The following is a 16,537-nucleotide window of genomic DNA, read 5'->3' as shown; positions in this document are numbered from 1 at the left end:
GCTCTTGACCCTTGACTTTTTAATATTAGATTTTGTTTGGGCTGTTTTAAAACCAACCAGACAAGCAAAGTTAAAAGATGATCAGGTTGTGTTGGTTATGTTTTCACATAATCATTATTTGATCTGAATCACTGAACTCATCTAGAGCCCAATCTCTGAGTTAGATTTACATTATTGATTACAGCAGCACTGTGATTCTACAGCACAAGTTCAGCTTTTAAAATTTAGCTGTTTTTCTGCGACTTTTTAGTAGCTTGTTTTCTAATGTTTAGAGTTGATCTGTTGATCAGAATATGTTGCTTGTCATTGTTGTTGAGATTTATATGCTGATTTTTTATGTCTGTGTGTGCCTAAAATATTTCCTTTTTTTGTGATAAGAAAATCTTTTTTTACAAAAAAAAAATTCTGTATTGTTAAAGCTGATCTTATACTGTAGAATCACAGTGTTGCTGTAGTCAATAATGTAAATCTAACTCAGAGATTGGGCTCTAAATGAGTTCAGATCAATTAATTATGTGAAAACTTAACCAACACCTGATCATCTTTTAACTTTGCTTGTCTGGTTGGTTTTAATGCAGTTAAAACTGCCCAAACAGAATCTAATACTACAAAGTCAAGGGTCAAGAGCTCAACTAAAACAAACCCTGACCTCGATGATGGTAACTTAAAAATTGTGATTTTTCTCCTTTGGTGATTCTGCTTGTTATCATCAGTTGTCTTCAATAATGATAAAATCCGTCCCTTTCTCACTTTGGTGGTGCGTCGCCCTATTGCCTTAATGAAGAAACCGCCCCTGCGTGCAGTGTAGTTCTTACAAAGCTGGTTATAACAGCTATAACAGTACTGCTCGGGTACGGCCGGGCTCATGCCTCTGTTTAAAGCCTGTGCAGACCTCTAATCAGATCTCATCTGCTGCCCTCTGCAGGTCATTTATGATAGTTCTGAGTGGCGTCTCACCTATGGAAGCTTATGTGTAGCAATATTCAATTTGAAATGTAATATGCAAAATGGCAATGTAATATGTAAAATGGCAATGCATTTCTGTGTTTAAATTTACATTTTCCATACGCAATGTTTGGACCAAAATGATAATTCAAATTCAATAATATACTTTACATTTGCCATTTACACTACTGTTAACATATAATTTAAACATATATTTTAATGCTTTATAAGTTGCAAAATTAAAATGAAAATGTATTACAGAAATTATTGTATATGTTTAACACGTTCAAGCAAAAATTTTCGCAAAATGATCATTTAAATGTTATTTTTCTTAATTGCATTTTCATGAAATGTCCCGCAATGAATGTAGCAAAATTCAATGTGGATTTGAAAATGCATTTTGAGCCGATCACATCCCCGCGTCAAGGCGGGGCCAGGTGTTGGAAACATGGCGGCAGCAGAGCTATGAAGAGCGAGGCATAAACTGGCAGATGAAGCTGAGCAAGCTTCATATAATCCTGAAAATAGTATATGTTTGAAAAAAATATATAACTTATTTGGTGATATTTTAGATGCAAATGTCATGTTGGTTAACACGGACAAGTGAAATTGGCTATGTAATAATGACAAATGATATGCTAATCTTCAAAAAAAAAAAAAAAAAAAAAAATCACACTTGAACTAATAATTTTAAGCTTTGGAAACAGACTTTGGGACATTTTTTGTGCCTTTATGCATCTGATCAAACGTTGCGGACCCAAATGGCACCTGTTTCGTAGAATGACTCCCAAATCAAATTGCATCGCTGACCAAATGAATGTTAACTGACTACAACACACAGCATAAAACCATGCAGCACCAAAAGCCGCGTTAATGGTAAGTAAGTAGTGTTCATTTCATTTAGTGTATTTATGTATATACACGTTTACTATTTGATGAAACTATCATTAATGAAGCCCAAATGCCACTTACAGGCTTATTATGTGAAGTGTATGCTGGCGAAATAGTGAGGTGAAAGGACTTTATTATATTACCATTTTTGTACCATAATTATGCAGCATGAAAAACAGTCAATCTCATCCTGCATTTATTTGATCAAAAACAGCAATAGTGTGAAATATTGTTACAATTTAAAATAATGGTTTTCTATTTGAATATACTTTAAAATATAATTTATTCCTACAATTTATGCTGTTCTTGTTTGATTCATCGAGGAGTCAACTATGTAAACACCACACAATATATTACCTGCAAAAGCCTGTAACTTGCTCAAAATCCCTAGTACATCTCTCAAAAGTAAGTTTTTTTGTTTGTTTGTTTTTTAAAGAAGTGTATATACACTGTAAAAAAGAATTGTTTGTTCAATTTAAGTTACCTGGTTGCCCTAAAATTGAGTTCATTGAAGTTAAAAATTTGAGTTAATACAATGAAGGCACTTGGTTTAATCAACAGAAACTCAAAATAGTATGTTATCTGAACGACATTAATTATTTAAGTTGATTTGACAAAAGAAAAAATGTTGATGATAAATCATGAAAATATATATATATATTTTTTTTTACAGTATAGACATACAGAGAGGGAAAGAAATAATTAAATTAAACAATTAATTTTTGTCCATTACATTTTCAGAAAAGAAACACACATAACAGTTTGTTTGTATCTAACAAATTTTTGTCATCTATTGTGCTATCGTTTTATGATACCCTTCTATGAACTGCACAACAAAATAAGCAATAATAAACTGCTAAACCACCAATAAATGAAATCTATGTACTGCACAGGGACCTCTTTATTTATTTATTTAGCATATGAAGATGGTGATCAGTTTGATGCAGGTCAGATTCCTCCCAGTGGTCCAGAATCTGCTAATTTTCCTCAAAGCATGGAAAAATTCAGCCACTAGAGGGAGACAAAATACATTTTTACAGTCAAACGACTGGGAATGAAGAGCAAAGCATAATTTTCCAATGGTTGCTGCAGCATATTATATGTATACTGGGCTCAGTATGCACATTAACAGGATGGTGCATTGAATAGAAAGATGGAATAATGTATCTCATGATGGAATGCGCTCAACTTGACCTTCCATTTTTACACTCTTAAGGCCTAATCACACCAAGAATGATAACTATAATGATAACTATATCAGCGTCCACACCAGTGCAAGATATTGTTCTGTTTATTATAAGCATGCGCTGCAGTTTTGTCATCTGCCGCTTTAAATGCTCAAGCTCTTAAAGGTGTAAATTTTAGGAGGATCTATTGACAAAAATGCAATATGATATACATAACTGTGGTGTATAAAGACCTTACATAATGAACTGTTATGTTTTTATTAACTTAGAATGAGCCATTTGTATCTACATACGCCGCGGATCCCCTTACATTGAGTCGCCATTTTGCGCCGGCATGTTTCTACAGTAGCCCTAAACGGACAAACTGATCTACAGAGCATGTTTACTTGACTGACTACTCTCTGCTGTCTCAGACGACAATGGTTTTGTCCTTTGTTGGCTACCATAGCTTCTCTATATTGCAATTCACAATCTCACCGCTAGATGCCGCTAAAATTTACACACTGCCCCTTTAAAGCAGGATGGATTCTGATTGGCTGTCAATGTTTTTATCACTCATTAGCTGTAAAAAAAAAAAAAAAAAAAAAAAAAAAACTTCTGAAAGGGATTCCAACGATATTTTTTCTCTGTGCTGTTATCGTTACAGCTGTTGTGTGGACTCTGCTATTCTTTTATATTTAGAATGATTTTTAGAACTAGAACTATCTAATCATTATTGTTATAGTTATCGTCCTTGGTGTGAAAGAAGAAAAGGTTCTATATAGAACCTTATCAGGTTCTATCAGGCGCTTCATATATAGAACCTTTTAGGGGTTCCATCACTATAATCATGTTAACATGTACAGTCTTGTGGCTATACAGTATTTTGCCCCATAGACTTGCATTGTAAGTGCATGACTGTAATTTTGATTAAATTGTATTAATTAAGCCGCTCAAAGTATTATTCAATCATTTAAGACATGTCTCCTTGTAAAGAACCTTTTTGGCATAAAGGGTGAAGAACCCTATTGAACCTTCTTTTCTAAGAGTAGTGTGGTGAATCAGAATTGCAGTCATAAAGTAATAGTCATTTTTGACTGTTTTTGAGATAATTTGGTGAAATTAAATTTTCACAAAGTACAATTCAAAAAAGTTTTCCTTCATAAACATGCCGTGATTCAAGATCAATCTAGAAGCTTCACTGTTGGTCACATGACTAACATTCACAGTCTAAGACACTAACCTCCGCCATGTTCAGCTCTACTGTGCCATTCTTGTCCTTGTCCAGCATGTTAAATGTTTCTGCAAATGAGAATTTAGATATGTAAATGCACAATTTACATATCAGTCTTTATTCAAATAGCGCTCTTTTTTCCGGACACTTACTGAACATGCATTCAAGACGCATAATACAGCCCACGAAGTTGTCAAAGTCGATGGTGAGATTGGAGTCGCTGTAGCGTGCTACCAGGATCTGGTGTAGAGGGTTGCTCAGAGAGAAGCCTGTTCAAAAAACAAAAACAAAAAAAACATGAGGGTTATTAAATGATAACAGAATTGACATTTTTGGTTGTACTTAAGACACAAGATCTGACCTGCTTTCTCTACTGCCTCTCTCATCTCCATAGAGCTCATTGTGCCTGATTTGTCCTTATCAATTGTACAGTAGATGTCCTGTCAGAACACAAACACAGGCGGACTGCAATGTTATGACATTTTATAACTATATACCACCTTCGAAGTTGGATTGTACAAATAATGAAAATGATAGAAGCATGAAAACGTACCAGGTACATCTCAATTTTAGTCCAGAGAATCTTAAATTCAAGCAGGCCCAGTTTGCCACTGCCGTCTTTCTGAGACCTCAATAAAGGAAATAATAGAATAGACAAAGCTAGAGCAGAATAGAGTAGAAATACATAGTTTAAATGTTCTTTGAGTCACCTGATCTGTCACATCTTGTGTATTTCTTCAAAAGGATACATCCAGTAAGTTGACCATGTTGCGGCTAGTGTCCAAACTAAATCCATCAGTTCTAATGTCTTTGCCTTTTAAAAAAAAGTTATTATAAAAGGTTATTTAAAAAAAAAAAAGGAGAAAAAAATAAAATAAAAAAAAAAATATATATATATATAATATAGTACAGTCCAAAAGTTTGGAACCACTAAGATTTTTAATGTTTTTAAAAGAAGTTTCGTCTGCTCACCAAGGCTACATTTATTTAATTAAAAATACAGTAAAAACAGTAATATTGTGAAATATTATTACAATTTAAAATAACTGTTTTCTATTTGAATATATTTGACAAAGTAATTTATTCCTGTGATGCAAAGCTGAATTTTCAGCATCGTTACTCCAGTCTTCAGTGTCACATGATCCTTCAGAAATCATTCTAATATGCTGATTTGTACAATTGTACAAAATATTTGTGTACAATATTTTTTTTCAGGATTATTTGATGAATAGAAAGTTCAAAAGAACAGTGTTTATCTGAAATCTAATCTTTTGTAACATTATAAATGTCTTTACTGCCACTTTGATTGATTTAATGCATCCTTGTTGAATAAAAGTATTCATTTCTTTAATTTCTTTCAAAAAAATTAAAATTCTTACTGACCCCAAACTTTTGAACGGTAGTGTATAATGCTACAGAAGCTTTGTATTTCAGATAAATGCTGTTCTTTTGAACTTTCTATTCATCAAGGAATCCTAAAAAAAAAGGACACAACTGTTTTCAACATTGAAAATAATCATAAATGTTTCTTGAGCAGCAGATCAGCATATTAGAATGATTTCTGAAGGATCATGTGACACTGAAGACTGGAGTAATGATGCTGAAAATTCAGCTTTGCATCACAGGAATAAATTACTTTGTCAAATATATTCAAATAGTACACAGTTATTTTAAATTGTAATAGTATTTCACAATATTACTGTTTTTTACTGTATTTTTAATTAAATAAATTTAGCCTTGGTGAGCAGACGAAACTTCTTTTAAAAACATTAAAAATCTTAGTGGTTCCAAACTTTTGGACTGTCCTATATAATATAGTATAGTTCAGTCATGAAACTCTAGAGGGCGCAAGCAATCTGCAAGCAATCACATCATTACTGTATGGCACAAGCTGATTGGCTGATCCTGCAGCCAGTGAGATTGCTTCCTCAACATTTACTGGTTCAGTGTTTGCTGTGAGCTAGTCCTGCAGCGCTATCAGAGTTCCTCTGAAACCCTCCACCTCCCCCAGCTCCACCGGCCTAGATCTGCTACAGGATTTATGTCTATTCAAGCAGCAGCAGCAATTTTACGTAAATTATTATTTACTTACATTTATTGTTATAAATTGTTATATTTATTGAATTTTATTCATAATATCTCTAAAATATTATTTAATTAATTATTTACTATATTTTTTAAAAATGTAATCTGTATCTGATAAAAAGCATGTAAAAATGGCCCACTTACGTTTAGATATCACTTTGTTCAGGATATTTTGCAGTTCAAATGGTGAGATCTCACAGTCCTTGTCGGAGGAAATGTGATTGCATATGGTTTATTAAAATTAATATGAACAAAAATAGCATAATTAAATCATTATCCTGTAATACTCACGGCCCCAGCAAGCTGTCCAAACAGATTCTTAAACCGGCTATCAATATCACTCTCTTTCACATCAATCTGCAAGATTAAAAGTGAAATAATGCATGTTTATGTCATAATACAGTATTATATTCATATTGGACATGGTGGAGAAATATACCTCTGGAACATTGCACTTGACAGGGTCATCAAGCTCTCTAAAAAAACAAACACATTTCAGTGAGGAGACATAAACTTCTCATTAGGACTAATCTACTTATTGCGGGCCACAATCTGTCCAGGAACTCACTGGAACTCTGCCTGTTTTTCAGAGAAGACGCGCACGCAGAAGTCTCCATCTTTGTTGGGCTCAAAGGTGGATGGCACGATGAGATACTCGCCGGGGGGCAGACAGAATCGAGAGCACACCTCCCGCAGGTTGATGAAGGTCTCGGAGCGGGCCGCTGAGGCATGTCGCACGAAGAAGTTACGATCCAGATGGACGTTCCTCTTCCCAACAAACTACAACAGAACGTTTCAATAGGAATTTGATTATTGGTGTTAATTTTGAGGTGAAATATCTCTTTAAGAGGATCAGATGAAGACACTAGTGGAATTTGTACTGTATTTCTGGACATTTTGTGCTTTAGTATGAGCAGTCCATACCTCTTGAGGAACCTGTGGATGACATTAAGAGAGATATAGATATTTATAATTTATTTACGTTTGTAAAATAATTCTTACCACTGAAAATCAGATGTCTGGCTGTGTGAGTGTACTTCAAGGGTGTAGACAGCGTTAGGCTGCTCACCTCGTAGATGGCGAAGCCAATGGTGTGCATGTCCTCTCCGACCTTTCTCATTTTGCGACGGTTCTTCTGGATCAGACCCACAACAAAGCTGCACCCCGCTTCATTATCAGCCGGATCATCATCCTCCTCTTCCAGCTTGATCAAAAACTGGGGGTTCATCCAGAACGAGTCTGCCGGGAACAAAACGAAGGTCAAACAACATGGCTTTTGTTGTAATAAGTAGTAAAATTAAACAAAAAAAATTGTTTTTGTTTACTATCCTTTTGTTGGTAACACTTAATTTTACAGTGGTAAGTACATGTAACATATGTAACAAGGACATAGTAATAACAGTAAATTATGCATAATTACATGCTACTAACCCTCAACCAAACATTTATCCTACCCTAACCCTATATACATGTTGTTAATTAATATTACTCTGTACTTAAATATTGTTATGGTGTAATTATATAACACCTTAAAATAAAGTGTAACCCTTTTGTTTTGTATTGTTGTTTTTGTTTAGTATAGTTTTTTTGTTTTTGTTTAGTATACTTCTGTTTTGTGCTGTTTTGTTTAGTAAACTTTTGTTTTGTGCTTTTGTTTTTTAGTATACTTTTGTTTGTTTTTTAGTGCCATTATTTTTGTTTAGAATACTTTTGTTTTGTTTTTTTGCTATTGTTTTTGTTTAGTATACTTTTGTTTTATTCAGTGCGGTTGTTTTTGTTTACTATCCTTTTGTTTTGTTCTGTGCTGTTTTTGTTTAGTATACTTTTGTTTTGTGCTGTTGTTTTTGTTTAGTATACTTTTGTTCGGTGCGGTTGTTTTTGTATTTAGTATATTTCTGTTTTGTTTAGTGCTGTTATTTTTGTTTAGAATACTTTTGTTTTTGCCGTTGTTTTTGTTTACTATACTTTAGTTTTGTTCGGTTGTTTTTGTTTACTATCCTTTTTGTTTTGTTCTGTGCTGTTGTTTTTGTTTTTGTTTAGTATACTTTTGTTTTGTGCTGTTGGTTTTCATTAATATACTTTTGTTCGGTGTGGTTGTTTTTGTTGAGTATACTTTTTGTTTTGTGCTGTTGGTTTTCTTTAGTATACTTTTGTTCGGTGTGGTTGTTTTTGTTTAGTATACTTTTGTTTTAAGCTGTTGGTTTTCTTTAATATACTTGTTCGGTGCGGTTGTTTTTGTTTACTATCCTTTTGTTTTGTTCTGTGCTGTTTTTGTTTAGCATACTTTTGTTTTGTGCTGTTGTTTTTGTTTAGTATACTTTTGTTCGGTGCGGTTGTTTTTGTATTTAGTATACTTCTGTTTTGTTTAGTGCTGTTATTTTTGTTTAGAATACTTTTGTTTTGTTTTGTGCTGTTGTTCTTGTTTACTATCTTTTTTGCTGTTGTTTTTGTTAAGTATACTTTTGTTTTGTGCTGTTCCTTTTTGTTTGGTGTTTTATTTCATTTTTGTTGTCTTTGTTTAGTATTATTTTGTTCTGCTTTTAGATGTTATTTTGATTATTTCTTGTTTTGTATGTTTAGTAAAATATTTACTTTAATATAATAATTTTTCTTTAATATAATGTAATATAATAATCAGGCAGTCGATTCAGTTAATTACTTGGAAAGTTCCTGCAGCCTCCAGCAGTAGATCCACTCCTCCAGTTGCCATCAAACTTGGACAGCGCCCACTTATTGACACTCTCATCTGTGAGAGCATCAGGGGTCAGATTACAGATCTCCACCCGTGAGTAATGACGCAGGAAATCAGAGTATGACATCCTGGGATACAGAGAAATATCCTGTCAGTGATCTTAGAAAGCAAACACCTTAACTAAAATGTAGGAAAAATGCTAAATAAAGATGTAGGGAAAAAAATGAATAAATAAAACATTCGCAGATTACCAGAACTCTCCATCTTCTGCTTTGGAGTTCAGTTTCTCACGGTCACTGTCACTGATCTGACGCCATTCTGTAGACCTACAAGCCAATCACATGACATTCAGTGAATTTCCAGGTCATTATATAGATAAACTATTAAATTTGCTCTTATATACACAACTGTTCAAAGTTTTGGGGTCTGTAAGATTTATTTATTTATTTATTTTTTGAAGAACATCTCTTACTCTCAACAAGACTGCAATTATTTGATCATAAATACAGTAATATCAGCAATATTGTGACATATCATTGTAATTTAAAATAAATGTTTTCTATTTGAATATATTTTAAAATACAATTTATTCATGTGATGCAAAGCTAAAATTTCAGCATAATTACTCCAGTCCTTTTTTTTGTGAAACGAGGCAGAACTTTATTGCGTTTGTTAGGCGTACACTGCCTGACAAGAAGGATGGGTGGCACTGAACCTGTTCTTCCTACACCTGAGGGCATAAGGGCTTAAACAGAGTTCCCATAGCAACTCAGGTCTCTCTCCCAGGCAACATGTTTGATAGGAGCCACAGGTGGGTGTGGTTACTTTCTGCAACACCACCTACGTAACCTCAAACGTATCTCAGAATTATAGCTTTAAACAATTTGCAGACATGCGTTTTGAAGCCAACAAAGGCTTACCCACCCATCACTCCAGGGTCCAGTCCACTCCACCTGCCCCCAGGGGTTCCTGATCCGGACCAGTTTGGTTAACTCACCCCTGTACTCCACCTGTGCAGACACCAGGTAACATTTATGATCTAAGCAAACCAATAAAATATAAATTCTTGAAAATACTAGTCAACACTAACCTCTTCGGCTCCTGTAAGCGAGTAGGCGTGTCCTTTCACCAGTTTCTGACTAGTAATTGCCTCTGAATCAGCAGAGCTTGTGATCTAATGCAAACCGAAATAAAACATTACACAACAGAACCGGTTACACACAACTGTTTATTATAGTTCACTGACAGTTGCACAACAGATCCGGTTACAAACTGCTAGTAATTACAAGGTTCAGCAACTGAACACACATAAACATGAAGTTTCTCACATCAATTGAGCAGCCCAGCAGTGAGCCCCAGCTCAAAGCCTTCTGGATGGTTTTGAAGAGATTTGGACCTGCTTTCGCCAATTCGTGGACCTCTGCGATGCCTCCGGTGAAATCCTCAAAACCCTCTGTGGTGGTGCCACCAGAAAGAGCTTCATATGAGCCATTCAGCCTGAGGACAAGGAAGTAGTTTTTCCACTATTATTTCCAACGAAGTGTTTGAGGGCTTTTAATCTACCGAGCTGATAAGCAAACACTCACTTTGCATAGGCTTTTTCCAGCAGAGCGCTCCAAAACTCAGAGCCCTCGGCGGAGTGGACGAACAGCAACTCTCCTTTTCTTGCAGGCAGACGGTCGTCAATGACCACATCCACCCATTCACCATACTGCCAGAACTGAAGAGACGGTCAATGTATGTAAACATTAAAGAGTCAGTTCACCCAAAAATGAAAATTCTGTCATTAATTACTCACCCTCATGTCATTCCAAACCAATGAACATATTTTTGATGAAATCTGAGAGATTGAGAACTGAGAACTACCATATAATTTTGAATTTCACCTTTTGTTCACATATAAACATTTATCATCGCACACATCAGATCTAGTAAACGGAAGCTTAAGCATGTTTGCTTGATGTGCGAGACACTGAGGTTCATTCTTGTGTGTTATGCATCTTGAGAGCAAGAGGTTTGCTCTCGAGTGTCAAGCAGGTTCAGTTGAGCTTCTGTTTATGTTCGCTAATCAATTTTAATATGTTAAAAAAAGCCGAAATTCAATCTGATTATCAAATAAAGCAATCGTGTCTCTTCAGAAAATGTGGACTTTACAATCTCTTTATGAACTTTTTGAAGCCACAATGTGGTAGTTGCGTAGGCTGTCATTTGAGGGACAGAAATCTCTCAGATTTCATTTAAAATATCTTCATTTGTGTTTTGAAGATGAACGAAAGTCTTACAGGTTTGGAATGACATGATGGTTATGGTTAATTTTTGACAAAATGCCAATTAAATATTACAGCAATACTGTTTCTGAATGTATGGTAATCCATTTAATTTTTAACAGAGAAATGTATAGCTATGACTTCCCCTGGTTAAATAAAGCAAATTAAATAGCTTAATAATGAGCCCAAAATAACAATGAAAATAAATCTGACTTTTAGATCGGAAGACAACTTTGCATACATTACAACAATAGTAATACTGCAAAGAAATAAATTAATAAGAAATTAATGAAATAAGTAAATATTTGTATAAGTATGTTATTAATATTATGTAAAAAAAAAAAAAAAAAACACAAAGAAAACAATAATCGGTTAGCAGGCACTTAAACATTAAAATAATCTGTATTGGTAGTGGCCATAAAAACGCAATATCATTCATACTATTTGTAATATTTTTGGTTGGTTGGCTTTTAAGTGAACGAGAGGCTATTAACCTGGAAATGAAATATTCCAGCGTAGTCACCGTCAAAGGTCTGACCAGGTGGGACCACACGGGCGAACACGTCTTGGTTCAGGGTAAGAGAAGCGATGGCAGCTAGAAGCCAACAGTCACCTGGGAAACCAGTAGGAAATGTGGTATAATTTTGTGTTCAAATCTAAATGAGCTGATGTACTGCACTGTATCATGTTACCTACAACTGACTATTGTAAGCAAAACTTCAACAGTGACATCCTATATTATTGGTAAAACATAACTACCTATCAACCTATGCTTTAAGCTGCTATGCCAAGCTTCAGGACAACACCTGTCCTATTTTTCCTACTCATTTTGCAAACTCATTTGCATCACGGACGTTTCCTTTATAGCCAGTAAAGTCAGTGGCATCCAAAACTCAACCAATAGTGATTGTGATTCTGAAAAGGGCTCGTACCAAACATTTTCAGCTACAGTGGAAAGCTGAAGACCCCTAGGACATGTTTGCATGAGAGAAAACTGTTGCGTTTTAACCAGGACAGGATAAAAGCACACCAGTGTTTGGGTTGTATGGAGTAAAGCAGGTTTGGCAGGGTGTGTATGTGTGTTTGTTTAGGATTAAGAGTTGTAACCTAGACAGGATTTGCTTTTTTCATATTCTACAACAGCCTGGAAGTCATTTTCAGAATACTTCTTTAAGAACATATGCAATTAATAAAATTCCCAGATATGAGAAACGGACATTATAATAATATAAAAAAGGATCAGAATGAATTAGTGTGTTCAAACAGGGTGTTTCCCTTTACAATTTTGATGATTTTCAATGTCCTCTATCCGCCCTTCAAAGAAACTCCCTCAACCAGAAAAACTGCTATTGTGTCTCAGTATTTCAGTGGCTGACTTCTGATGGCCATTCTATATGGGACAGTTCTGTACAACATCTTTTGTTATCAACATTTCTAAAGTTTCACCAGCTCAACAATGGGCTAATATTACAGGTAAATGAACTCACCCAAAGCACCCTGGCAGATGTCAGTTCTAGTCGCTCCTCCACTAATGAACGTTGGGTTGGACGTCAGTTGCTGGATGACAAAACACATTCCAGAAACATGAATCACAGGTTTACCTTAACAAGTGATGAGTTAATTGCTGAACCAACATGATCAAACACATGGTCCTTTCCATACAGTATACAAAATAGGGCCAAGTAACAGGGTTGGAAAATTTAGCTTAAATAACATATAACTCAGTAGGAGCTAGATATTTTGTGGTTGTTTTACTATTTTCTTGCTCATTTTTATTACAATAACCTGAGTAACGGGGTTGATTGGTTGAGCAGTCAACTCTGAAATTTGTGTAAAAATTAACAATGAAAATGAAGTTATCCATAACAGGGGGGAAATGCAGTACAGGGTTGCAAAATTAGATTAAATAACACATAACTCAGTAGGAGCTACAGATTTTGTGGTTATTTTACTGGATTGTAGTTACTGTTTGAACCTTTATTTACCACTAATTAAAAACATATATTTGCTGAATAATTTTTTTTTTTTTTTTTTTTTTGCATTAACCTGAGTAACAGGGAAGAATGCTGTTAATCAGTTAACTCTGAAATTTGTGTAAAAACTGACACTGAGAATGAAGCCATTTTGTCTTCCAGCCACATGAAGTGTTCAAAACATATTTCCTCTTCAGGGTCACAATTTTAAGTTACATTTTCTATAATGGAGGAAATGCAGTAACAGAGTTGCAAAATTAGCTTAAATAACACATAACTCAGTAGGTGCTTTTCTGGTTATTTTATTGATTTGTAGTTACCGATTAACCTATATTTACCAAAAGACGCATATTTGCTTGATTATTGTTTTTACAATAATCTGAGAAACAGGGTTGAATGGTTAAGCAGTCAACACTGAAATTTGTGTAAAAACTGACAATGAAAATGAAGTTATTTGTCTTCCGACATTAGAAGGGTCCAATTGATATTTCTTCTTGGGGGTTACAAGTTTAAGTTACATTTTCTATTACAGGGGCAAATGCAGTAACAGGGCTGCAAAATTAGCTCAATAAAAAAACATAACTCAGTAGGAGCAAGAAATTTTGAGGTTATTTTGTTGGTGTATAGCCTAGTTATTGATTAACCTTAAAGAAATATATTTACTTGATAATTTTTATTACAATACCCAGTGTAACAGGGTTGAATGGTTATTACAATGAAAATTAATTATTTTGTCCTCCTACCATGGGAAGGGTCCAAATGATGTTTCTTCTTGGGTGTTTTGATTTTATTGAATGTTATATTTTCTATAAATGGGGCAAATCATGCGATAACAGCGTTAAAAAAAAAGTTTTTTTCTTTGAGATATTCAACTCATTGAATATCAGTACAATCATTGAATATCAGTACAACAATGTATTATATTTTTGTTTGATTTTAACTGTTGGATACTATCAATGTCAAAAGCTTTCATGGACAAGCTACTTTTCATGCTAGGTTTGTTATATAATTAGTTTGTCTAATAAATGTAAATAGTTTTTACAAAAAAATATGGGAGTTTTCTTAAGTAGCCTATATGGACAAGAAAGTGTACTCTATTTGTGGAAAGTGCCAATTGCATCTTGTTTCCTTAAAGGTGCCGTAGATTCAAAAATTTAATTTACGTCGGCATAGTTGAATAACAAGAGTTCAGTACATGGAAATGACATACAGTGAGTCTCAAACTCCACTGTTTCCTCCTTCTTATATAAATCTCATTTGTTTAAAAGACCTCCAAAGAACAGGCAAATCTCAACATAACACCGACGGTTATGTAACAATCGGGGTGTACGCCCCCAATATTTGCATATGCCAGCCCATGTTCAATGCATTACACAAGCCAGTATTAACGTCTGGATCTGTGCACAGCTGAATCATCAGACTAGGTAAGCAAGCAAGGACAATTGCGAAAAATGGCAGATGAAGCGATAATAACTGACATGATCATTGATAACATGATATTTTTAGTGATATTTGTAAACTGTCTTTCTAAATGTTTCGTTAGCATGTTGCTAATGTACTTTTAAATGTGGTTAAATTTACCATCGTTTATTACTGTATTCACGGAGACAAGAGAGCCATCGCTATTTTCATTTTTAAACACTTGCAGTCTGTATAATTCAGAAACACAACTTCATTCTTAAATCTCTCCAACAGTGTAGCATTAGCCGTTAGCCATGGAGCATAGCCTCAAATTCATTCAGAATCAAATGCAAACATCCAAATAAATACTATACTCACAGGAATCGATGTATGCATGAACACTTTGTAAAGATCCATTCTGAGGGTTATATTAGCTGTGTGAACTTTGTGTTTGCTGTTTAAGGCAGTTGAGAGCTCACGGGCGGGGGAGCGGGAAATTTAAAGGGGCTGCACGCTTAATCTGTGCATATGTAATAATGGCTCAAAATAGGCAGTTAAAAAAATTAATTAAAAAAAATCTATGGGGTATTTTGAGCTGAAACTTCACAGACACGTTCAGGGGACACCTTAGACTTATATTACATCTTTTGAAAAGGCACCTCTAGGGCACCTTTAATAGCCAGAGAGCTCAAGAAATCTCAAAGGTTTTCCTATCACTCATATTCTACAGTATATTTGTTCTAAAACTTGTTTGAATACCCGTGAAAAAAGCTGTGAGTCCAACTGACAACATTCTTGAATACAACAATAACCACTCATCATACCAGCTGTAAGGATCATATTCACTCTAATTGACTCTAAAAGGGATTCTGGTAAGGAGTAATGCATAATGGCGCTCACAAAGCATAAGTATGCAGCATTTAAAGAGATGATGCTGCTGGGGGAGTATATGTTCCCATAATTTCCTGGTCTGAACTGCACTGAAGCAGTTTGTCAATTTAAGACTAACATGCAATGGCTTTACATAGTCATTAGTGTAGACTTTATGTTATTTCTTGGCTGCCTGGATGATATTTGAAAACACACTGAAACACTGATATGCATTTGTTTTTCTGAAATCAGATTTACCTTACAATGATCTGACTGACCTATATTAACTACAAGTGCAGCTTCCTGATCATAGTGCCTCAAAAACAAATGATGGTGAGCCAAAATTCAGGAAGCTTCAGAGTAATTACTGAACACAGAACAACAAGATGAGCAAGGTAAGATCAGAATGAATTAGTGTGTTCAAACAGGGTGTTTCCCTTTACAATTTTGATGATTTTCAATGTCCTCTATCCGCCCTTCAAAGAAACTCCCTCAACCAGAAAAACTGCTATTGTGTCTCAGTATTTCAGTGGCTGACTTCTGATGGCCATTCTATATGCGACAGTTCTGTACAACATCTTTTGTTATCAACATTTTGTACAATGAAAACGATTTGTATTACACTCACCTTTGGTCTCAGCCACTCAACCCCGCGCACTTTAGATGAGTTTGGTCCCAGTTCCTTGAACCCGAGCGCAGATGTATTGGCTTCAAACATGTCATCCTGAAATAAGCGTCCGCACTCCAGACACTCTCGCTTGAGCGCTTCATAGTCCTGATTGAGGAATTTGACCGCTTGAGCGTTGGTACCGATGCCCGCTGCTCGCGCCCTGTTTTGCTGGAGCTTCGCCGCAATTCCTGACATCTCTGCGCGTCCGTCACAACAAACAGAACACCTTAGCTCACAACATGTTAAATGTAAAGGGCGTGGTCAGGGGGCGTAACTAGCCTTTAGTCAGTAGGGCAGTGTGAAAAAAACAAAACTTTTCTATAGGCATATTGTTTTGCATTAA

General features: G+C 35.0%; 1 protein-coding gene across 1 annotated transcript; it reads right to left on the bottom strand.

Annotated features, from left to right (window-relative positions):
• Positions 1–2,079: 2,079 nt before the first annotated feature.
• capn2l (calpain 2, (m/II) large subunit, like) lies at positions 2,080–16,419 on the bottom strand. Its single transcript, XM_067398762.1, has 21 exons — positions 16,153–16,419; positions 12,768–12,837; positions 11,775–11,893; positions 10,600–10,733; positions 10,342–10,510; positions 10,104–10,187; positions 9,938–10,023; positions 9,265–9,339; positions 8,981–9,141; positions 7,391–7,560; positions 7,246–7,257; positions 6,890–7,101; positions 6,761–6,797; positions 6,613–6,678; positions 6,466–6,523; positions 4,986–5,050; positions 4,790–4,858; positions 4,598–4,676; positions 4,389–4,505; positions 4,246–4,304; positions 2,080–2,847 (listed from the first exon to the last, which is right to left on the bottom strand). The coding sequence occupies exons 1-21, from the start codon at positions 16,387–16,389 to the stop codon at positions 2,824–2,826; spliced, it is 2,103 nt and encodes a 700-aa protein (XP_067254863.1). The 5' UTR covers positions 16,390–16,419; the 3' UTR covers positions 2,080–2,823.
• Positions 16,420–16,537: the final 118 nt, after the last annotated feature.

The sequence above is a fragment of the Chanodichthys erythropterus genome, chromosome 10, assembly GCF_024489055.1.
Source record: "Chanodichthys erythropterus isolate Z2021 chromosome 10, ASM2448905v1, whole genome shotgun sequence".
Lineage (NCBI taxonomy): Eukaryota > Metazoa > Chordata > Actinopteri > Cypriniformes > Xenocyprididae > Chanodichthys > Chanodichthys erythropterus.
The sequence above is the reverse complement of the archived record's forward strand: the minus strand, read 5'-3'. Positions and strand labels throughout refer to the sequence as shown.